This window comes from Misgurnus anguillicaudatus, chromosome 2, assembly GCF_027580225.2.
Source record: "Misgurnus anguillicaudatus chromosome 2, ASM2758022v2, whole genome shotgun sequence".
NCBI classification, from domain to species: domain Eukaryota; kingdom Metazoa; phylum Chordata; class Actinopteri; order Cypriniformes; family Cobitidae; genus Misgurnus; species Misgurnus anguillicaudatus.
In genome coordinates this window covers 27193968-27218195 of record NC_073338.2, presented here as the reverse complement: position 1 = coordinate 27218195, position 24228 = coordinate 27193968, and the positions used below count along the sequence as shown (strand labels likewise).

Genomic DNA, 24228 nt, shown 5'->3' with positions numbered 1-24228 from the left:
TTCCTCCCATACGTTTATAAAAGCGCGCGCTTGATGCAAATTACTCACGCAAGAAATATAACAGTGTGTGGGCAGCATCGTGTCGTGCATTGGGGCTGATGAGACTGGGTTGCAGAGTGCTGGGTTGTGGTATGGTGTAACGTTAACCTTCACCTCATTTACCACTCCAAACTCTTTATTATTGCCTGCTATGAGCTAATTGACTACAAGGAGAAAAAATAGCCAGAGACCAATAAACAAACTCCTTTTATGAACACATCTTTTGGAGTAAATCCTCTTCTGGCTAAAGATGAGAGTAACAATGGCTGACACATCTTTTGCTTTCGCAAAGCATTTCGTAGTTTTGTCTTGAATGCAAAAAGACACCATTCATACATAGACACTACTAAGAAAGCTTATGTGTGGCACCAACCCAATCTCTTTTATGGTCACAAATTTTTTATTTATTTATTTATGTTCATGATTCTCCTCTTTTTTTTCGTGTCAATGAGCACAAATGTCTTTTTCATGTCACTCAGCATGAATTTCTAAATATTGTTTATTGTGTCTCCGAGCACAACTTTCTTTTTTGTGTCATTTTATGTAGTGGTATGTAATTATTATTGCTATTGACGCTTGGGGTTGGGATTAAAACGACTTTCAGTTACATCTCAGACATGTTAACCCCAACCCCAAGTAAGAATGGTTTAACAATAGAAAACCTTGAAAAACTAATACAAAAAAGTCGTGCTTGGGGACACAAAAAACTATGCTTCTCATCTAATTAGATAATGAGATTTTCTAAAAAAAAAAAACTTCCAAAAAAACCCCTGATTGGTTAAATTAACCCAGAAAATGTTTATATTTGTACCAACAATGGGTTAAAACAACCCAGCATATGTTAAATTACAATCCAACAGGTTGCGTTTGTCTATTTTTGACCCAACGCTGGGTTGAAAATAACCCAGCATTTTTTAAAGTGTAAGATTGTCAATCATGGGTCTATTGATGAGAGATTCTCTTAATTTTTTGTTGCTACAAAGTATCCCTAATGGTTAATTTATATTTGAAGAGTTTGGTTCCAAAACGCGATAAACGCCATTTTTGAAAAAAAATGAGTTACTGCCAAAATCAGTATTATACCAGGTCAGTATTTAAAGGTAAATACTTAATTTTACGCAAAATCCAATAGCGACGACGTCAAGTATAACCGCATCAATGACAGTGATCTTAATATGACAAAGTAAGTGTTTTGATAAATGACATTAATGTTTATTTTTTTAATCAGTGTGTACAATTGTTCAACTAAATGAATATATCATGGCAAAGATGAATGCACATTTATATAGGCGATTGATTCAATAGATTTATAGCATTTTGAAAAAAAAACTTGTCATGGATTTATTGCATTTTGTGGAAAAAATAATTCGTTTTTATAATAAATCTTTAAAAATCAAGTTATGGATTTGAATTTTGAGGTTTTTATAACCTAAAGATGCTATGTGAAAGTTTGTAACAGAAAATAGTGGTTTTCATCGCGTCACTTTCTTGGTAAGAAAACACATTTTCATCGAAATTTGTCAAAATGGATTTATTGCGTTTTGGAACCAAACTCTTAATTTACACTTTAAAAAAAACTGTGTTGTTTCAACCCATGGTTGAGTTACATATGGACTAATCCAACGGTTGGTTTAAATGAACCTATGTTGGGTTTTCTCAATCTAACATGCTGGGTTGCTAACAATGTGGACATTTTATAAGTTACTTTAAACCAATGGTTGGATTTGTCCATATTTATCCAACCATGGGTTGAAACAACCCAAAGTTTTTTAGAGTGCAGTGGGCGAACCGGATTCTTTTTGTTTTGCTATAAAATGATGAACTGCACTGATGTTTTTGTTCTGGTGTTTGTTTGATGATATTTGAATAGTTATCAGATACTAATCAATATTTATTGTCTCAGAAATGAAAGTGATTTGACTAAATTCCTCAAGCTTATGACATTTTAGATAATGTGTAATTTTTCACCAAAACCTTTCTGGAGACTGTGCTTATCCTAGTCCCAGACTAAAGTGCATTTTGAGCTGCCTTAATACTAAAACATCTTGCACTGCCACATCTTAACATTCATCAGTGCCATTGTTTTGTCTCAAGATGCACACCAGTATTATTGTAAGGTATGTTTGTAAAAGCTACTTAAAGGCGGGGTGCATGATTTTTAAAAAATACTTTGGAATAGGGAGTCAGGCCGAGTACAAAAACACACTTGTATCCAATCAGCATTAAGGGACATGTCTACCAATCGACATCGTTGCCTGGTTTGCATATGTGTGGGGCGGGTCTATCAAATGGCGATTTTCCATCGCATAGTACCCCACGGTTTGGTATGGGTCAGGTCATGTCAGCTCACCTCACTTTGGCTTGGTTAGCTTTTCCTTCGAGTTTAGTAACACTTCAGAGTGAGAGTGCCTTCATACGGACTACCGGCACATCCGGGAACTCGACTATAAATTTCGTCAACGCCCCTTTTTGGGGGATAAAAAAAGACCTTCCATTGACTTCCATTCAAAATAGCGGAACAAAGCAACGTTTTTACACAGCCGGCAGGCGTAAATAACTTATGAAATCACTCAGATTAAACATGTCGAGTATTTATCTGTCCACCCTGCCTGCCATAGAGCCCGAAAGATACATTAACACATTTAATTTGGTCAATATAAAAACATGTCCCTTTCATTCTCACAGCGTCAAATTTGTGTAACAACACCATCCAGTGATTGCTGGAAATATTGCTAAGCCAGTTAGTTGCATGGCTGGATGGAAAAGTGCACTCATACTCTAAATATAAAGACATAATAAATAAATACGAAGTAACTTTCAAATACGAAGTAAAGTCATTCACTTGCTTCCCTGTTGACTCGATGAGGTACGAGTAAATGTCCGGGTAAGACACCTCTGGCCAATAGGGAGCGTTGTTACACAAATTTGATGCTGGGAGAATGAAAGAGACATGTTTTTATATTGACCAAATTAAATATGTTAATGTATCTTTCGCGCTCTATGGCAGGCAGGGTGGATAATTACTCAACATGTTTAATCTGAGTGATTTCATAAGTTATTTACGCCTGCCGGCTGTGTACGAAGGTTGCTTTGTTCCGCTATTTTGAATGGAAGCCAAATGGAAGGTCTAGTCTGATTTCCCCCAAAAGTGGGCGTGAACCTGTTCAGAGACATTCTTTGACGTTGCGCCGGTTGTGCATATAGGCGTGTCATTATATTTGTGCTGCCTGCTGCTGTGACATCATACAAGTATGAACATCGGTGTACATTCCCAAACATTTATTTATTTCTCAGTCCGCCACAAAATAAAGGAAAAAAATGTGCACATCGCATTTATCACTACCTCTGTCTCACATAACAGTTTCTGTACAAACACCCGTGGCATCAGTCGACGCGCTCCGCTGAGCTTCATTTAAGCATATATGGGATGTGCGTGTCGCGAATGTGCCGCCACAAACTGCAAGTCTGGAGAAAACTGTTATGGTTTTCCTGATTCTCAACCTGTGGGTGTTTTTCATTGCTAAAAGGGAGTTTGGGAACTTATACAGTAGCAGAGCACAGATGACAACATGCTTGCTCGAGACAGCTTGCGCTAGCATGAAGGTAAAGCTAATCTTTAACATTATAGCGATGACGCTGGTAGTGACGATTCTATAAGACCAATCAGTGATCTAAAATGTTTTCGCGTCACGTTTTGGTATCAGCTCGGGTAGCTTGGAACCCCGACTAAGATGGTACTAAAAAAATTATTGGGTACTACGTACTGCAACCATTGAAAAAGTTTACAAAAGTAAGCTGACCCAAACCAAACCGTGGGGTACTATGCTATGGAAAAGCGCCAAAAAGAAGGTTCAGATTCTCTTGGGGTAGGGGTGTGTTTGTTTAGGTGATTTCAAATATCAACATTGGCTTTCAGAGATCATGCACCCCTCCTTTAAATGTACTAATATAACATAGGCCTAGTCCTGGATTAATCTAAACCCTGTCCGGGAAACCGCCCCTATATGTTCTATATGTTCATATACTATACTGACACTGATAGGATTTCTATAGTTCCTAATAGGTCTTTCTCTCACTTTACAGTTCCCAACATGAGCAAGAAAGTACTTAGACCTTGGGGAAGGGTGTGTGTATTCTCAGCTTATTGTTACGGGAGGTGAACAGCTCTTAAGAACAATGTGGCACCCGAGGTGGATAAATGGCCATGAAGGGATAATGAGTGTGACCTCTGCCCTGCACTTCTCACTGTCATACTGTTAATCAATGAACATATTTGAACTGGATGTCAATGTGTGAATATTTTCTAAGTGTTTCCACTAATCAGAATTAAGTTTGAAGTAATAAAATAGTTTTCCTACCTGTGTTATAATTACTGTTGTATTGTATGTGTGAGCAAAGCGGCCAAGGAACCTTTCTGGGTTTTGAAGCTGACTTATGCTTATTAAACTGCAAACAATTATTTTAAGTAAAATTTCTTCTATTAATTGCATCTCTGACTTCTGGTCCTCATTCATCATTAACTTAAGGTAAGGGTTGGAGAGGTAAAGGTAAGGAGAAGCAGGTAACACAGGCAGAAATGGAAAAGACACACATACATACAACTAAACACATACAGTTTAGACATGTAGAGATGGTTGAATTTCAACTCTAAATCTAACCTATTCAGCACAATGCCCGTGTCCATCTGTTGTGCATGTCTCATTGTGTTGAAATCTACGCTGCCTCATGGAATGAGATCATGATGATGCAGCTTTGCGGTGGGTTTCCTCAGGGCACCTCGAATTACCAAACCAAATCATATCGTAAACAAACAAATTAGGTGGTCATGAATTATTTAACCATTTCTAATAGAGCTTAGAAACATAGACTGGGATTTGTGTTGCAGTCGCGGGGGGAAAAGCTCTTCATTCAAGCAGCGTGAGGCTGTTGGAGAAGCTCCTGCAGGGAATGAAAGTGAGTAGAAGATGCTGATAGAAGAACAGAAGACAGAACAAGAAAGAGGGGTGTGTGGTGGAGGGGTCGGAGCTGTGCTCGGGATAACGGTTGTGATGGTGCCATACCTCTCACAGACCCGAACAGTCCAGGCTGCGATGATCCACGAGGAGATACTGAAGACCAGCAGCACAGTGCCAGGGCAGATGGTCATGAGGGTTTTCATGACGAAGCGCGTGTTGAAGTTGATTTTGTTGAGGGCACCTATACTACGCGAAGACGCGTCAGTAAATAGCTTGCTGTGGAGGAGCATGACCCGGCCGATCAGGTAGAGGCGGAGGAACATGGGGATGGAAAGGATGATGTCTACGTCGGCGTCTGCCACAGAGGGCACGTAGGTGAAGGCCAGCCGGGCAGTCCACGTGAAGACATATTGGCCCGGGATTGGGTGAATGGCACAAACCAGCAGCTCTAGCACTATGAAGAAGATACGCTCGTATGTCATGGCTATCCTCCAGTCATCTGCCCCGTTGTCCACCATGAACAGCTGTAGAGGACGTAAAGAACAGAACAGTGTGTATTTAGTAGACAAATAATAAATGTCCTTATGTATTAATGTAGGTATGGTCAGGTAATGTCTTAAAGGTGCAGTGTGTATTTTTATTTTTATTTAAATACTTATTTTCAGTCTAATTTACACTCAAAAAAATTATTTTTTAATTAGTGTTGGGTCAAAGCGCCAGCATTTTAGACTGTAATATGTTGAGACAAGCTGTAAAAAGTGAAAGTTGAATCTACTTAAAGGTGCAGTCTGTAAATTTTAGAAGAATTTAATGACTGCAACGCAATATAAAATAGATAAATATGTTTTCAGTGGTGTATGTTTCAGATCTTATTACCTTAGAATTAGCCGTTTTTATCTACATACACTGCGGGTCCCCTTACATGGAAGCTGCCATTTTGCGGCATCATGTTTCTACAGTAGCCCTAAATGGACAAACTGCTCTACAGAGGGCGTTTGTTACTGCGATGAGACAAACGCGTCTCAGACGATGACATGTTTGTCCTGTGAGGGCTTCTTTATGTGTTTCGAAAGAGAGGTTTCAATTTGCAACCTTACCAATAGATGCCGCTAAAATCTACACACTGCACCTTTAAAAAAATGACTTTTGAGTAGTAACACATAAAAAATAATTTTTAACTTTTTTCACAGGTGTTTTTTTAGGCGTTAACAATTGAAGTAATTATTTAAGTGAATCCAACTTTCACTTTTTTTACAGTATTTGACTCCCCAAAATGCAATAAATGAAAACATTGCCCTGTTTGTGCATGCCAGTTATCATGACACAACATTGGCTCTACATTTAAAAACAGTAATTCCCTGCTTAAAATAGAAGACGTATTGCTTGGACCAGCATGTGGTGACTGATCTGTTCAAATGGCTTTAGAGACATTAAGGGAATTAGAAAAAGCAATGGACATAAATTACACACTTCACCTTAAGCACCAATAAATAATATATTAAAAGATTATTGATTTTAATATTTATGATTCGTGATATTCAAGCACTCTCTTAGAGCTCCTGCATTAGACTGACCTGTATTTCCCGAGCGTGGTACATTATTATAAGACCAAGCAAAATAACAGTGGAAAGGCTGATAAGGCATTTCAGTGCAAATGAGTATGAAGATTCCTGCAAAAGGAGAAAAAACACACCATTAGTTTTTCATTGGAATAACTGCCAAAAGATTATGCACACCACACGGTCTCACTCACGCTAGCCTGTGGGCAAGTAAATAAAATTATGCTTAGTAAATGAAACATTTTTTATGATGAATAGATGCTGTCTAAACCATCTGCATCAAAATACACTTCACTACATCAGTTTCAATTTCAACTCATGGTTGGGTAACAACAACCCAGCATATGTTTATTTATAACCTAACATGTGTTTTGTCCAATATTTAACCAGCATTGGGATAAAAATAACCCAGCAGAATAGTGTGTTGCTTATTCTGGGGGAGTTTAAAGTCCCCATTAAATCAAAACTGAATATTGGAGTGGACATTATAAACAATTTATCCGTGTGGGTCATTATTATTTTTTTAACTCATGTGCTCTCATAAACGTTATCATTCTCTGATGGCTTGGGTGGGAGCATCCCCTAACACTGCCCCCTCCGACTTTCAGTCTACTGCAAGTTCCATTTCTGATGAAATGCCTGCTTTCCTATATCCAATTAAATCACAATGCAAAACACAAGTCACGGCCACTGTTTTCCTTGTTTGATTTTCCGTTTCACTCGGAAATACATCTCAAAACAGAAGAATAGTTGATCACATCTTCCTGTTCACAGGGACTTTAAGGTCCCACTATGTCAAGAGATAAGTCCACTTTCTATAGACGGTTTCATCTGATTCATGTGCATTACTTCCGGTTTCTGTTTGTTAAACCTCCTAAGACCCGAGCTTTGGTTTGTCTTTTTTCAGACTTCTCTCAGCTATTTTGGGGTTAAAAACCAATAAATATAATAACCAAATATTTTTCATTGAACATAATGTAGCAGTGTAATTGTCCACGTTTGTGTACAACGGGTTTCAGTTACACAAAATTAAGTATTATAGTGCAAACAACAACAAATATGTGGACATTAATAATGGTCTGACTCATAGACTGTAAAAAAAGATGGACGACGCCTGTTCACTCTCTTCCATTGGTGAAAAGTGAAGCCGCCACTGTCCTGATAAGGCGCTGACATCTTGGGTCTCGAGTCTGCGCAGTAGCGATTTCGGGACCAGTCCTGCGCAGTAGTAGCAGGAAGTAAAGCCGCGAAATCAAGACCCCGCCCTCGCAGAATGCGCATATCACACGATATCACAGCTGTCAATCATGACGTGACACCATCGTTTTTATATCATTAAATAACTAACTAAAAACAAACTTATTTTAAAAACAAACATTTGAATGTACATCAGTGTGATAAAAACTACAGTAAATGACAGAAAACAGCTTCGGAAAAAAGATAATTGAAGTGTAATTAAATTGTTTAGTTGGTCTCAAGTCCAACAAAAACATTTGTAACTGTAGGTACAAAAAAGCTATAACTTTAAAATTATAACACTGGTCTTCAAATTTGGGAAATTATCGACCACCTAAATATTTTGATCAGATGAATTAGAAAACAGGTGATAAAGGTGCTGGTTTTCAAGATATTTTTACAATAGAGATTTATAATTATCAATACACAGGTAAGTATATTTGCCTACAAGATAATAATGATGCCTCGTAACATCTCGAAAAAGTAGGGTAGAACAATGTAAATGCTACTGTATGAAAGTTTATACATTTATCTTCACTTTGAGACTAAAGATTAATTTATTGGTCTTCATTGCAGAGTACATTTGTCTTGGCAAGATCCATGCATTATACATTTCCGTCACTTTTTCATCTGTAAAAAATACTTTGCTGCTTTAAAAATTTTTGTTGAATCCACTCGGATTTACAAGTCATTTCAACTTACTATTATTTATCTTGACTAGAGATGAGTTGCTATAACTACAGGTGAGTTGTTATAACTTATAAAATTAAGTTGACTTTTCTCAACTATATTTTATAAGTTATAACAACTCATCTCTGTTGACATGATTTGTAAATCTCTTAAGGCAGCAAAGTTTTTTTACAGTGTGAAAAAAGTATTAAAATGTTACATGACAAAAAAATGAATGAACGTTATGTTATTGGCATCAATAAAATAATACATTTGTAATGATTAGTGTGGTACCATTCTCATTGCTATATCACATTTTGCAGAAAAATATATGGATCATAATCGCAGAAAATAAATAATTTTATGCATTTTTTACCTGAAGCTGTATATTGAAAACTGGAGCCAATTAGCACTCAGGACTTAATTTTCCTTTATTACTGACCCAGTTCTGATCAAATTTAGCTACGTTCATTTCCGAAGCTTTTTCCTTGTAAATGTGTTAAAGATACTAATACAAATCTTTTTTATTCATTTTAATTAATTTTAAAAACTGTGGTGCAAAGTTTACATTATGTTTTGTCACTATATATGAGAAACTAAGCAACTGAGAAAGTGCATAATTTATAGAAACTATAGAAAAGCAATTAAAAGATTTAATTTTAATAGTGAAATTAGACTCCCTTCTCCTTTACCCCATCTCATTTAACCCCGGGTCCCCAATGGTCTCTCTAAGAGAAAAATTAGGTCTCAAATTGTTATAAATTTCCCGTGTGACAAATTACATAGTAATGCACCTGTTGGTTATCGGAAGAGCTTTTTCCAAAGGTAATTCTCCGCACAAATTCATCTGAAATGCCTTTCTTTTACATTGACATTCTCACACACTATTGTTCTTAGCTTTACTTATCTATTTTCCTTGCAAGATCAAGCCATGTGATTATTCATTTAATTCAGCTGAATGTGACAGTAGCAGTGGAGCAGTTCTCTCCCACAGGGCTAGAAATAGCACAACCATTACAAAATCCCAATCTCAAGGGAGCTGAGTGGTCACAGTACCAAACACCTCATTTTGTGGACCCTGTATAAAGAATTGCTTTGGGACTCGCCTGTAACACAGGTCTACAACAAAGTTTAAAGCTTTTATGCTATTTAAGACCTCCAGCACTGTGTGTGAAAAAGACTACAAAACATAAGCAGATGAAAAAACCTATGGCTATTCTAAGTGCCAAAGTGGAACCATGAGGGGTAGAGGACAATTATTAATGTGATGTCTGTAAATACTACTACAGTATATATGCCCAAGGTCAAAAAAATCTGGAGGACTACCTTAGATGTACAGAGAATCATGCGTCAATGTAAATATTTTTGCTTATTTGTATGGTTGAATCTATTAACATTTCAAGAAATATTACAAGCTCAGTTGACAGCATTTTGGGTCATAATGTTATTACAAAACAAACCTTTAAATCCTCCCTGTTTATTTATTTACACAGTATTATTTACAGTAAGACATTTACAATGGAAGAGAACGACGTCGTCCATAAATGTCAAATTATACACTGTTTTAAAAGTACAGCCACAAAATGAATAGATGTAAACAAAACAACTAATTTTTCCAGTATGGTTTTGTAAACCTAAGTAGTAATGCAAAGGTTATTGGTTTAATTCCCAGGCAACACACTCTGGCAAACTATATGCCCTCTGGATGGGGCAGTCGCGGCACAATGGTTAGGTCGCTGGTTTAAGTCTCACGGCTGGCAGGTTGTGACTGTGGTGCCCTTAAGAAAGGCACATTTTCCCCAATTGCTCCCCGGACGCTGGCGTAATAGCTGCCCACTCCTCTGTGTCTGTATGTGTTCGTGACTTGCAGTGCGTGGGCTACCATACTTCACTCTTGATCACGTCACTTTCACTACACTAAAGATTGAAGTTGCTTTTTTATATAATAGTTTGCCAAAGGCATAAATGTAAATACAATTTTACAACTCAAATGGCATGACTATGTAATACTTTCAAGTAACACATCATATAACTTAACAAATTTAAGGTTAGTACTTTTATCACACCATACAACGTATAATGATTTAATTTGGCAGCTATACGTTTTCAAATTATGCGTATTTCAGTGTTCATGGACTTGCTTCATTAATTACCTTTGTAAGATCCGCACACATTCTGTAGACTACAATAACACAATGTGTACTCTAATACAACAGTACACTATATTTATAATAGCATGTTATCAACTATATTATATAAATATATGCATATATATTAAGGGGGTTATTTTACACACATAAAGAAATATAAAATTTTTTTTTACTTATTAATAAGAAGGTTTTGAGTAAAGTAAGAAACCTAACCTCGTGTTTGCATTCAAAGTGATTACAATTATGGGTTCTGAGCACATGAACGACCACACAAAATCACATTTATGAGTTGTGAACTCATTACAGATGATACACCAGAGCCGAATTGTACTTTTGTAAAGGGCAACCTGTATGGGCATGTTATGTTTAAAAAATTGATGCAGCATAAATTGTTTTTTCATAAAGTAAACAGGAAAACTGCTTTTGTTACAGCTTGCATAGTTTTGTTTGTTTTACGCTATTTCTGTTATTTTCCCACTTAAACGTGTTTCATGTCGTAATAATGTTGAAACTGCTACATTGTAATGTCAGCATTTACAATTACAATTTCTTATGTTTGAAAACTATTTGCTTTTGTCATGAACTTTAACCCACTAAACATTAGACGTCTGATGGACATGCAGATCATGCCTATATAGAGGGTATGCACGTGATGTCACCTTCGGCGAAAGTGACTGCGGTTACGCCCACTGAGTGGCAAAAGACAGAGCGACAGAATGAGTGTACAGTGTGAAATCAGCGAAAACACGGGGAAGACGCGTCTAAATGTGAAAAAGCTGTTGTGAGATAGACTGTACTAACAGAGTAACAAGAATTCAGAGCTATCATTTTACAGACTGATAAAAACACAGAAAGGAGAAGTAAATTGATCGTTCATGCCAACGTCCACAGACCACAGGTGGGGTAAGAAGTTTTTACTTCAAGTTTTTATTTTTTTCAAGTATTTGTATTTAATCTGTGTTTTTCTTTGGAAAACATACATTCCAAAGCAAATTATCATAATTCTTACTCTATTACATTTCATAAATAAAAGTTTTTGTTTTACATTTAATATTTAAGTACATTAACGTACTTTTACTCAAGTAAAATTACACAATTTTAATGTAATTAGGTACTAAATAAATTTAATATGCAATATTAAAGAATACACAGTATGATTCAATGCTTTAAAATGTAGTGAAGTAAATTTTTTCCCAAAATACAAACCAGCCATTTTGTTGAACATTTGCCACTCAACAAAGCAAGTTCCGCCGTGGTCAGGTGGAAAAGTGACAGCAATGAATACCCTCCATTCCGTCTGTCAGTCCAAGACCAATTCTGGACGTCTACACGATGTGCAAACTAGGTTCGCGACTTGGACGTCTAACCATGACCCCAGTTAGATGTCAATATGCATCTAAAACGTGTGCAGAAAATTGACATTAAATGCTGTAATAGAAACTAGTGACTACTCACAAGACATGCGCATGTTAACTGCTTTCACCTGTTGCTGAATTTGTTTGTCACTCTCCATGAGGAAGGCATGGGCCGAAACGCATTGTAATGTTTATATATCTTTTGTTTGTAGCCATCTAAAATAAAGGCTTTTAATTTAAAAGAGTACCACGTCATTCTTAGTTTAAGATTAACCCTAGACCATAGAGCACCTTGACTTATATTCTTTCCCCGATGCGCTCTCTTCCATTGTACTTTGTACGAATACAGGTTATTTGTGATTAAACATTATTTGATATTCAATTATTTATGTTTTTTTAAATATTCTTGTTTTTCCTCTAATGTACTGCTTCATTTTAAGTGTCTCTGGACCGCAGTTTGTGTCTACATCATCTCTGATTGTGTTTAATGTGGTACATGTTATCAAGGCAAATAGAATAATGTGGGTTAGAAAATTAAGCATTTTAACTGCTGCTGTGACAAAGGAAGATAGGAAAATGAACTTGAACAGTATGCCCCCTTCTGAAATATTAGTATAAAGCAGTATAAAAACGTCTAAATGTCTAAAATTCATTTGAATTTGATGTAGAAAAGACCTCCACAACAACCACATTTGGACTACAATAAACATCAATACTGGACGTTCAATAGACATGGAAAAACGACGTCGTCTGGCGTCACAGTCTGCACCTTCAGGGGACCAAAATTGAACGTGCATTAAATATATTTTTGTGGTGACTTGTCTCTTAAAAACGATCGTCCAACATGAGTTGAAGACATCCTATGTCTGTATTTAACTTGTACATGTAATGTGTTTAAGTCGGAAAAAACACAGAAGTAGCGTAAACAAAACAACGAAGAATGTTCTTCTGTGGACCTCATTTTCATTGCACCTTAAAACAGCAAATAGCTTTTACACCACAAGAATAAAGGCTTGCTTTTTTACAGTGCTGAAAATAAACAAAACCTGTGCAGCGTCACAAGTCAGCATTTTGTGTATCATTTAACATTCTGAGTTTCCCACTTGTAAATACGACTTGGCGTGGTAATTCATTTGCTTGGACCTTGGAACGACAATATTTCCAACTGCACTTAAAGGCGGCATTATTCTTCCAGCTAGAAAGTGACAAGATCTCACTTTTCCAAATATGCATAGTGCCAAAATGTAGTAATGTTTTTTCTGTGCAATTTCCCAAGACAGGACACTCTGCATGCAAATCAGTTTTCAAAGAACTGCCTATAGAAATTTAAATAAGATCCTCTCACATCATAAATCATAAGTACGGTGCAGGTGTGGTAGAGAATACATAGCCAATCTACTTATTTGTAAATTACTAATGTACTAATTACTTCTGGTAAACTCTGCTAAAAATATATAACAACAAAATCCGTAGTTTATTTATATAACAAACAAAGTAAACAACACTTACATTACCTAGAAACCCAAAACATTTGTTATTTTTGACGAGGTATTTGTTTAAGAGTTCAGTTTCAGCAACTAGTCAGACCATTAAACAAACAGTAACCGTAAGTAAATTTCGGACCAGGCTCGTAATCGCGTCACTGCACGTGCATCTGATAAAACGGTCTATAAAGAAACGTGAATGTTATTTTGATCTATTACTCTATTTTCATTCCAAATAAAGGCTCCATACCCCCATTGTCACCTCGTATACCCCCTGGGATGCTCCTACCCAAGCTGTTTAGGAATTACGACCTCACACCAATTGTTGATTTCAAAAACGAAGGGCAAGATAAAATTGACATGTATTGAACATGCAATAGCATCCAAAGAATGAAAGAAACCACGTACCTTAGTGTAAACCCCCCAGGAGAGTTCAGTCTCTGTTACCATGACAACGATCCCAAACATACCAAATATCAGGGCATAGTCACTAAGCCGCTTGCGCTTCTCAAAAAGAGCCCTCCTGTGGCCCAGCTTGTAGCCGATATCTTTATTTTTCTTCTGCGGCGCATTGCCACTCTCTCTGACCAAGCTCTCATTGGACGCCTTACTGCGGTCCTCGCCGCCCTTGGAGACGACCACTTCCAGGCCGGAGCTGTGAAGAGTCTGGAGCGGCTGGGTCTCAGAGTCATGCTCTGCTAGGTTGCGTCGTGACGCCGCCAGGCTGCCCAGCGGTCTTACCACTCCTCCATTGTACTTGCAACTGTTCATGGCTATCTGAGGGAGTGAGTGACTGCTCTCGGAGAGGGAGGCCTTGGATGCAGCATGGCTCAGCTTTGTTCGCTCAGCATGTGCCTGTCAGCAAAAATCCAACACAGACAAAAAGCTGTTAGAAGCATGTAAAATAAAAAGCACATTAATCTACTCTGCTGGCCCTGCTCCATGACCAGACCTTCAGAAGATCTGGTGTAGCATTGGAATACCACAGTGTATTGCAAAAACTGAATGTTAAATATGATGTAGCAGCACCTATACTATTATATTGAAAATTTTAAGCATTAATAAAATATTGATCAAATATTATTTACACTTTGAACTAAGATGTATTTTCTTGATGAGCAAAATGACTTAGGAAAATAAGTCTACTTTTAGACTAAAAAATATAAAATTTAAGTAAATTAGTGAATAAAACAAGCAAAGAAATGTGACATTGGAAAAAGAAAAAATTTCCTGAAATAAGTTTACTTTTTTCATAAACACTTAATTCAAGAAATGTTTCTTATTCCATTTGCAGATTTTTTTTGCTTGCTTTAAGCACAAATTCGCTTAAATTTTATATTTTTTGTCTTATTTTCAGGTCATTTTACACATCAAGAAAATACATCTTAATTTAAGAATTTTTAGATATTTTCACTGAAAACAAGACAAAAATAATAAGTAAGAAAGTCATTTTTTGCAGTGTAGAAGCATCAAAGTTTGATTTTAATTATTGATATCAATTATTACTCAGTCAATATTAAAGATATCAAGATTTTATTTTTACAAAATGTTTTTTTTTTACATTAAGCAGGATTATTAAAACAGTAAATCACAAAATAATGACTTTAGATGGGTTTTCACAAGCAGGGTCACATTTGATTATAATCTTTGCATTTCTTATGCATTTTATGCAGATTCAGGAATACTTTGGTTTTTTTTGTAATATTTGTGTTTACAGAATCTGTATATATTCTCTATATATTCCATTGTGTTATTAAAAGCAGTCCCATGTTTTTAAGTTTTAATACTCTAAAAAATGCTGGGTTATTCCTTGGGATAGTCACAGAATTTTTTGCTCATTTTTTGGGGGGCATTCTGTCTTATCCTACCCAGTCTCACAAAGTTTTGTGATATAGTCACGTATTTTTTTATTCTTTTTTCGTGCTATGATCGTATAACGAATTCCTGTTTTCGTGTGATTATCACGTATTGGTAACTCAACTGCTTTTTCCTATTTTTAAACCATTGTCGCTTCGGTTTAGGGTTAGATTTGGTGCTTGCATTAGAATGTCACTTTATATATTGATTTATACTATTTTTTCTGATTTATTTTTTATATGTCGCCTGGTGTTAGGGTTAGAGTTGGGTTTGGTTAGGGATGTCATTTTATGTAAATCTAACCCTAAACCGAAGCGACAATGGTTTAAAAATAGGAAAAAGCAGTTGAGTAACCAATGCGTGATAATTACACGAAAACTGGAATTCGTTATACGATCACGAAAAAACACGAAATTTCGTTTAGCACGAAAAAAGAATCAAAAAAATATGTGACTATATAACGAAATTTCGTGAGACTGTGCTGGTCTTTTTCCGTGGCATTCTCACGGACTGGTTACTCAACTGTTTTTTTTCTATTTTCTTACCATTGTCGCGGACTGGTTACTCAACTGTTCTTTTTTCTATTTTCTTACCATTGTCGCTTCAGTTTAGGGTTATATTTACATAAAATGACATCCTTACCCAAACCCAACTCTAACCCTAACGCCAGGTGACAATTGTTTAAAGTTTAGAAAATATAAAAGAATAAAGCAGAAAAAATTGTATAAACCAATACTTAAAAGTGACATACTAACGCAAAAACCAAATCTAACCCTAAACCGAAGCGACATTAGTCCCTTTCACACATACAGTCTTTACTGGTAATTTACTGGTAAATTGCAGTTAACAGATCATGTGTGAACAGAACCTTTCCGGTAAATCAGTGCTCCCAATATACCAGTAAGACAGGTTGTAAGATTACCAGTAATTTACCGGTAAGCGCTATGTGTGAACGAAAATTATAGGATTACCGGCATTTAGAACGGACGACGTCAGACTGTGCTGACAGCTTCGGGCCAATCATAGCGTTTTAATACAGATGACGCGTTTACCCCCGCACTGTTTATGGACGTTTCCACACACATGCTGCTTGAAAGTTGAGCACACCTGAAGTTTACGTCCACATTTCTTCACCAAAGTTGTTTAAAACAGCTTACCGCCGAATTGCCGACGTCTTTAGCACGCCCTCTGCGAAGCCTAACGTGCAAACAGTAGTGTTGTTAAAAACGCATTTTCGGTTTGACGTCGTCTCATTCAATGTTGTTTGGTCATGAGCAACTTCGCGACTGTTTACCACAGACGTGAAAACAGCAAAATACGGACCGTGGATATGAACGACGTGGATTGTTTACAAATACAACACTGAGCTCGCCGCGTGCTACAGGTACTTCCGCTTTCTCAAAGAATTTACCGTTATTTTGATACTGATGTGTGAATGATGTCTTACTGGTAAAATAACGGAACGCCACTGCGTGTGTGAACAGCACATTTTTGTATTTACTGGTAAATTCATTCTTGTAAATTCATGGTAATTTACCAGAATTACTGTGTGAAAGAGGCTAATGGTTTGAAAATAGGAAAAAACAGTTGAGTAACCAATCCGTGAGAATGCCACGGAAAATGGACTCGTTTCTTTTTGACCTAATGCTTGGTTGAAAATAACCCAGCATTTTTAGAGTGTACTTTACGTTTAATAGGCTTAACAAATCAAAATATAAATCTTTCCAAGTACCCCTGAGGTACTGGTTGGGAATCTATACATAAGACAGTCTGTATATCTTCTTTTAAAGAAGAAAACCAGGCAGTATTCCTTTTTGTTTCAGCTCTCTAAAGGAATGCCACGGCGGAAATTTCCCACACAGTAAAAAGTGCCTCAAGGAACAAGGAAAGAAAACATACAGCTCTGTGATGTGCAGCAATCGTGATGGTTAGCAGCTAAGATCCCAATATAGAGCAACACCATGATGTAAGACTGACTCCAGGTCTGTGCTGTGCTCTCTCCTTGATTACACCGAAACCTACACTCTGGTGAATTTAGAGTCCTTTAAAAGCTTTTATCTAACAATATGTTGTTTGAATGACATTGACTATAAAGGATTACAACAGACCACGGTGTTCTGATCCTTTTACTGGATTAAATAATGTAATAATGTTCCACATTGAAATATATCAGATGCCTAAGCCAGCTATTAATGAAGACGAAACAGCCTTGGCATACCATGCTGTAAAGATCAGCTCTCAGACCAGCATCAATTTCCATGCTTGTTTAGATGAAGGACCAGCAAAGCCATTCTGCTCACCAGCCAAAAATGTTGGTCAACCAGCATGGTTGTTTGTTCAGCAAGTCTGCATGAGTAAGTTAAACACCAGCAGTGCATGCTTAGATCCATGTTGTTGTTTTGTTTTTTAAATAGGGAGATTTGCATACTCTCTGCATTCTTCATCAGCGGCTATAAATGCAAAGATCAGGCTTTAACAGAAGTTTCACTACAAACTACTAATATTGCTGTCAAAAATGTGTTACTCACACCTTACATTTACATCACAAACCAGTCTATTTTCATGCTAGCTATTCATAAGCAGTAATTTTATTTTTGTTAAATTGCACAAAAGCTTCAACCAACAGGAAAATATTGGTGTTATTCTAAGGTATTAAAGGGCACCTATTGTCCGATTCACGTTTTTACATTTACTTTGGTGTGTAAGTGTGTATTAGTACATGTTAACAATATGCAAAAGGTACAAACCCCGAATTAAACGATGACGCGAGTTATCGTTTTCAACGTAAATCTCTTTTCTTGGACTATAACAAACAACCGGATTGTAGGCAACAGTTTTCTTTCTGGGATTAGTGATGTAGAAAAGACCGACATTATCATAATTCATCCCGCTTCGGACTTACAGCCTGTAAGTTAACTCCTGTTAGCAATCGAATCTTTCAAACATGGTAAGCAGCGTCACATTTCCAGCTGACGACAGAGGTATTCAGACCAATCACGACATACAGATTAGCTGACCAATCGGGTACAGTTTTGTCCAAAATCATTGTTTTTAGCAATGAAATAGGTGCTTTTTAAAGAAAATTGACCCTTCAAGACACTTTAATGGTTATATCTGATAACCACAGAGACTGTCAGGCCTTTAAAATCATATGTAGACATTATACACTACAGTATATGTACAACCTTCACGTGGGTCAACCACAGACGTGTAAGTCTAACAACTCAGACTCTAGAGTAGGCATATAAGATTTACTTACACATCATTTCATCTCCTCCTTTAATACACTTAATACAACATCATGTTCCAAACAGCCTGTCAGCTAATGCAACTTTGAGTGTGTCAGATTTTTAATGTCAGTACTATTAATAGGTATAGCTCTGAACATCGAAGAGGCCACTTTGAATTTGATGGTATTAAAATCACTGCAACTAGCTACAGTAGCATTAGTGGTTGGAGGATTTATGGAGAGCATCTACCTTTTTACGAAAAGCTATAATGCAAAAACATAACACTAGTAGGCACATATATGCCTAAAAGAGAAGTCCTTCTTCAAAAGGATACATTTTGTTCAAGGTGGGCAGGAAAGGGTACTTGCAGTACATTATAGAAATGCACATTTTTTACATCCATTATGCAACGTTTTAATGTTTTCTTACTAAGCAACTGCGCAAGATCACTAGTATGTATGAAAACACAGCGTGCAGAATATTGTGGGACACAAAATCACAGTCAAAATACAATTTAGTGTTTGTGTGCAAATATTCTATTGTGAAAATTTAGGCTAAAAGTAATACTTTCTCCTATAACATTTTAATTGTGGGTTTGATTGTTTCTGTGTTTAGTGTGTATTTAAATAGTATTTATTTTATAACTAGCTAATGCCCAGTAATTAATCAAATTAGTTACATTATCTTGAGTTAAAAAGTAGCATTTTAGCAGGTATCACTGCCAAAATAGCAACAAAGAAAAATAATAACAAAATTTATTTTCTCTGTAAGAAATTATGTAGCCATTTAATAACCAAATTGACATTACTATTAGAAACTCATACAGACATACTGCTATGTAAATTCATTAGTTTGAACTGAACAGTTTTGTGTGATTTGACTATCATCTTTATTAACACTGAAATCCCTCTTTGAAGAAAAAAAATCTTCTTTGCACTATTTCTAAATACTTCACAAATAAGAAAACACATTTCTGAATGTTTTCTTTCATGAAGACTTTCATCTTCGTAAAAGATTTTCATTAAAAGATTTTTTTCTTTTTTATAAAGAATATTTGATCCTATAATATGTTAATTACATTAGGGAGGTTTATCAAACATTTCAGTGAGAAAGCAAAGTCAAAGGAGACTTAAAAGAGGAGTCTGCAGACAAGTGGGGAGAAGAAATTAGTATATCACACAAACCACAATAGCAACGTACTATTAGGTTTCATTCAGTTTGTGTCACCGGATATTGTAACAGTATATACTTGATCGGTTACACTTAGTCAAAACACTTTTTGTTTAGATAAGACTGGTTGAACAAAATGTAACAAATACCTGTTCACAAATAAGCATGTAACTTTTCTCAGTTGGTAGCACAATTTAAACGTTTTGTTTGTTAATTGAAAAGAATCTCTTCCCATGCATTTAACTTTTGAACAAGCAAAAAATTAAGTGTTTTCCATCTTAGTTTAATTAGGTTAGGAAAAGCAACTAGACATGAAGTTTTTCCTAATATCTCAATTGGGAAATCTACCAGACGTCTGCAGAGTCCAGCTGGACACATGCCTGAATTAAACAATCCTAATTTAAAGATCAAAGTGATACAAAGTGGTATAGATAAACAGACCTGTGGGACAGCTATTGAAGTTAGGGTTAGGTGTTGCAGATCTTCAGATGTCTTTTTTAAAATCCCTTTGTTTGCGTTACCAGAGCATAATTTCCAATAACACAGCTTGCACACAATAGACCAAAGTGTACAGAAGAACTAAAGGTCTCAGACTCCACCCTGCCGGCTGTATTCTGCCCAACTGATAAGACTCACTGCCTAAATGAATTTCCTTTGACTGTATACCCTCATTAGTATCCTTCCCTTTAACTATCCAACATCAGATATGAAGAATGTTTTTGTTTTAAAAAAGTCAGTTTATTTTTCTTTGTTAGCTTACTTCCTGCAATTTTAGGTTGTAAATGTGTCTGTGAAAAACCATCTAAAGTATTTTTGTGTTACATAAAATCATCTTACATAATGTAAAGAACATTCTGTGAAAATATAACCTTGATATCTTTAATACTGATTAAGGTCATGTTAAAGATTGAAATCAATGAGAAATCAAACTTCTAATCTCATTAAGAGACTTTAGCCTGAATTTCATAGACAGGGTCACATAAATTCATTTTATTAAAATGAATGCATGTTATTTCTTTAATTTAAAAACATACCTCATTATATCCCATTTTAAAATCCATAGACGTCGTCCACTACTGTAAGTAAGTCATAGGTCAAGCTTCACAGTGGCTCTATGTTGCTATTAAAACATTTCTGCTGTTTGACCATTTGACACAGCAACACTAAATCAATCATTTATGTCATTTTGTTTGGTGATGCAGAAATTATACACTTTTAAGATTAGCTATTAGCAACATGACAATGTAGAAAGAAAAGAATTTAAACAAATGTTTATATAGTGTGTTTTATGCTACCTTATAAGGTAATGCTTCTTCCCTGAGAACAACACTATATCAAAGTACTGCAAGAAACTGATTTGTGCTGCACCATATTTTCCTATATTGTTTATATTTTATAAAGCCTTACAGTAGAATGTCTCCACTCCTCTAAATGACCAGAAATCAATATAATCACTAGATACTGTTACTTTTTGGTAAATGTTCGGGATGAAAAGTAAGATACTTGGCTATTACCATGCACCAATAAGATAACCTACAGTGATTGGCCTAATTAAAGGTAATTAGAACAGAGACATGAGTGAATCCTCCGTAAGTTGTTTCAGATATCAGCAGGGTCAGATAAATGGAGCCCTATGGGATTTGGGTTTAAAATGATCAGAACGTTACATTTTTGTTGTGGAGAATAATGAGGGCAGAGTTTGGGCACATTGGCACAGATTTATGAATTGAAAGTTTCATGTGTGTCACTAAGACTAGTTGCAGTATAGCAGCATTTGATGTAAGATTGATTTCCTTTTGTCCAGTTTTAAAAAGCTGTGTTGTCCTGTGTTTACAATGTTTATTTTCTTTATTTACATATTTAATCCTATAATGGCATACATTTGGGCACTGCATTAAAGCAAAAATGTTGAGATTTTGCACATGTATGTATGTTATTCAATTTGAGAATGAGAGAGAGAGAGAGAGAGAGAGAGAGAGAGAGAGAGAGAGAGATTTTATGTGCGTGTCTGTGTATGCATGAGATGCGGTGCTCGTCGTGTTGATAGCCTGCTTTCGAATACAGGCTTTACAATATCTGAGTCAACATCACGACAACGATAATTCATGTAAATGCAGCAAAAGAACAAAAACATGACAGGCGTGGCCATCGTGTCCCTATAACGCAGCAGCTTCAACATGTTCAGGCACATTTAATAATGATGTCCACAGATAAGCCTACCTTATGTTTGCCTTTTTTCTTTTCCTCCTTGTCGTGAGGCTCTGGCCACAGTTGACTGCTGGAGCCGTACAGGGGACTGCTGTTTTCACAACTGGAAACGGACGAGTTTCTCAGTAACGAGCGTTCATTTTGAGCGTCATGATACTGCTGCTCTGGTTGACAAGGTGCGATTTTCCTCTCTTGGTACCTGGCGTCTCGGTCACTCTGCTGCCACTGGAGGCTGTGCTTCTGTGCGCCTGCCTGATGCTGCAACACTTCCCCTGATCCACCGATGCAGTAGTTGATAGGCAAGCTGCTGCCCAACAATAATTGCCGTTGAGCTTGCAACGGTGGTAACGGAGCATCAATTAATTGCCTCTCCTCGCATACATTTACCTGTCCTTGGCCAGAGTTTGGTAAGAGTGGCTCAAAGGAGGGGTCCTTTTGTTGACGATCACCTATTTGATTATACCAAGGTTGCTGCAGCAACTGGTTTTGGTCTCGACGCCCCCCCTCCCCAACGCAACGCTGCACGGTTTCTTGTTCGCAATTAGCACTCGTTTGGCGACTATCCCGCGTTATAGAGATGCGCGAAGGCAGAGGCGGCGGCAGCAGCAGATCTGATGGGGAGGGCTGCGGGGAAACGGAAGATTTGTGCTGAGGAGGATGGCTGCAGTGTGAGAGCCCCTCAGATTGACACTGATAGCCGGACGAGGGCCCTGGAAAGTCCGCTTGGTTGTGATAAAACTGACGGTCACCGCGCGCCGCCTGCGTGAGGATGCTGGGACCGGTCAAAGGCAGGCACTCGCCGTCCTTTCTGGTGGCACGCTCCGGATAAGACAGTACATGTCGGTTGTGATGTGAGGAGGTGGGACGCTCCTTTATCGATGGAGGTGGGGGCGGCAGGCTAAAGAGAGGGGCCACCGGACGAGGTCCGTCCTTATAAACGCGCGCTGAAACGCTCTGACAGTCAACCGTTTCCGTGTCGTTGGTGGGGTGCTGTTGGACAGCTCCCGCGCATCGATGCCGCATGCCCTCAATATCCGCGTCTTGTTGTGGTTGCTCCTTCGCCTTGTAAAGCACCGACACCCATTCATTGCGATGTGCCCCGAAAGCAGCAAGCGAGCTCGTCTCATTGGTGGGTTTGATCAAGACCTGCCTCATAACGTCATCACGAACGTTAACACCGCCCTCGTGCCAATATCGTGCTCTATATGTTTACAGTTGACAATATTAAACCTGAGATCAGAATTGAGTGTTGAGGTATTGGGGAGTGGGCACAGCGAAAGTTTAATGTCGTAATGGTCAATTTGCATGAACATTTTTCCCAACACTACATGGTAAAAATGAATTCCTGGATGCTAATATGGCGTAAGCTATAGAATAATTGGGAATCTATACAGTAATAACTGAGTGTTTAGTAGAGAATGAAGAGAAAAATAAAAAAATGAATGTGTATGTCCAACCAATTTTAAACAAATAATTTACATTATCTGATTGCATTAACAAATTATCTACTGATAATATTATAATAATTATAATTTACTGATGATTTGATTTGATAATTTACTCTATGTGGTCTTTGTTTGACAGTTGTCAGCAGTTCAGATAGTTCATGTCAAAAGCAGGGTATATGTGTATTTGTTTTACGAAATACGAATTGTGTATTTAAATAGCCTACAGAAATACAAAAAATATTGAAATATTGGTACAGTAGCTAATTAAGTCGTGGGATATTCTATTGGCCATTTCGGGGAACATTATTTATGTTCATGTAGTTTATAAACATTTTGTTGTGATTTTGTATGCATTGCATGAATTCAGCCCTGTAATCTCAGCACTATGGCTGAAGCACTAAAATGTCTTTGTGGAAACATTTTGTATCTTTGAGCGTTTTTTACAGTTGCTATACGGTGCACTTGCATAATACACACTTTTTTTCTACCTGAAGGCCTATCTCACTTGTAATTGGTGAAATTGTATGCTATGTGTGATACAACACTCAATAGTGTTATTCTTTAAAAAATTACTAGACACTTGCTACTAGATGGCCTTTCATCATTCACTGATTCTAATTTAAAAACAAACACAACATTTCGTATGTCAGATGAAAGACGTCAAGCAATTGTGAGTGCAAAGCTATAAATAACATTCCTCATTAATATCAATGATAGATTATTAAGGATGTGCCATTCTGTTGGATGATAATGAGGATGGAAATGAGCTTTAAAAAGAATGGGCATGAAGACCAGTCGACAGGCAAGGACAACCAGAAATGATGGTCTCAGAGACTTGGGCCCTCGGAGGCACTCTAAAATAATGTGG

General features: G+C 36.9%; 1 protein-coding gene across 8 annotated transcripts in view; it reads right to left on the bottom strand.

Moving 5' to 3' along the window:
* kcnn1a (potassium intermediate/small conductance calcium-activated channel, subfamily N, member 1a) overlaps positions 1–24228 on the bottom strand; it is a 43020-nt gene that overhangs the window by 14571 nt on the left and 4221 nt on the right. For 6 of the 8 annotated variants that reach the window (XR_012373129.1, XR_012373130.1, XR_012373128.1 and 3 more), the window contains exons 1-4: positions 21925–23067; positions 13856–14302; positions 6569–6664; positions 5100–5518 (exon numbers count right to left, since the gene is read on the bottom strand). Coding sequence is in view for 3 of the 8 variants with exons in the window: in XM_055202226.2 (XP_055058201.2) it covers positions 5100–5518; positions 6569–6664; positions 13856–14302; positions 21925–23067 (2105 nt within the window). In the remaining 5 variants the exon portion in view is untranslated. Of the gene's footprint in view, positions 1–5099; positions 5519–6568; positions 6665–13855; positions 14303–20145; positions 20295–21924; positions 23068–24228 lie in introns of those variants that run through there. The other 2 variants (XM_073875775.1, XM_073875772.1) reach the window with 2 other exon arrangements.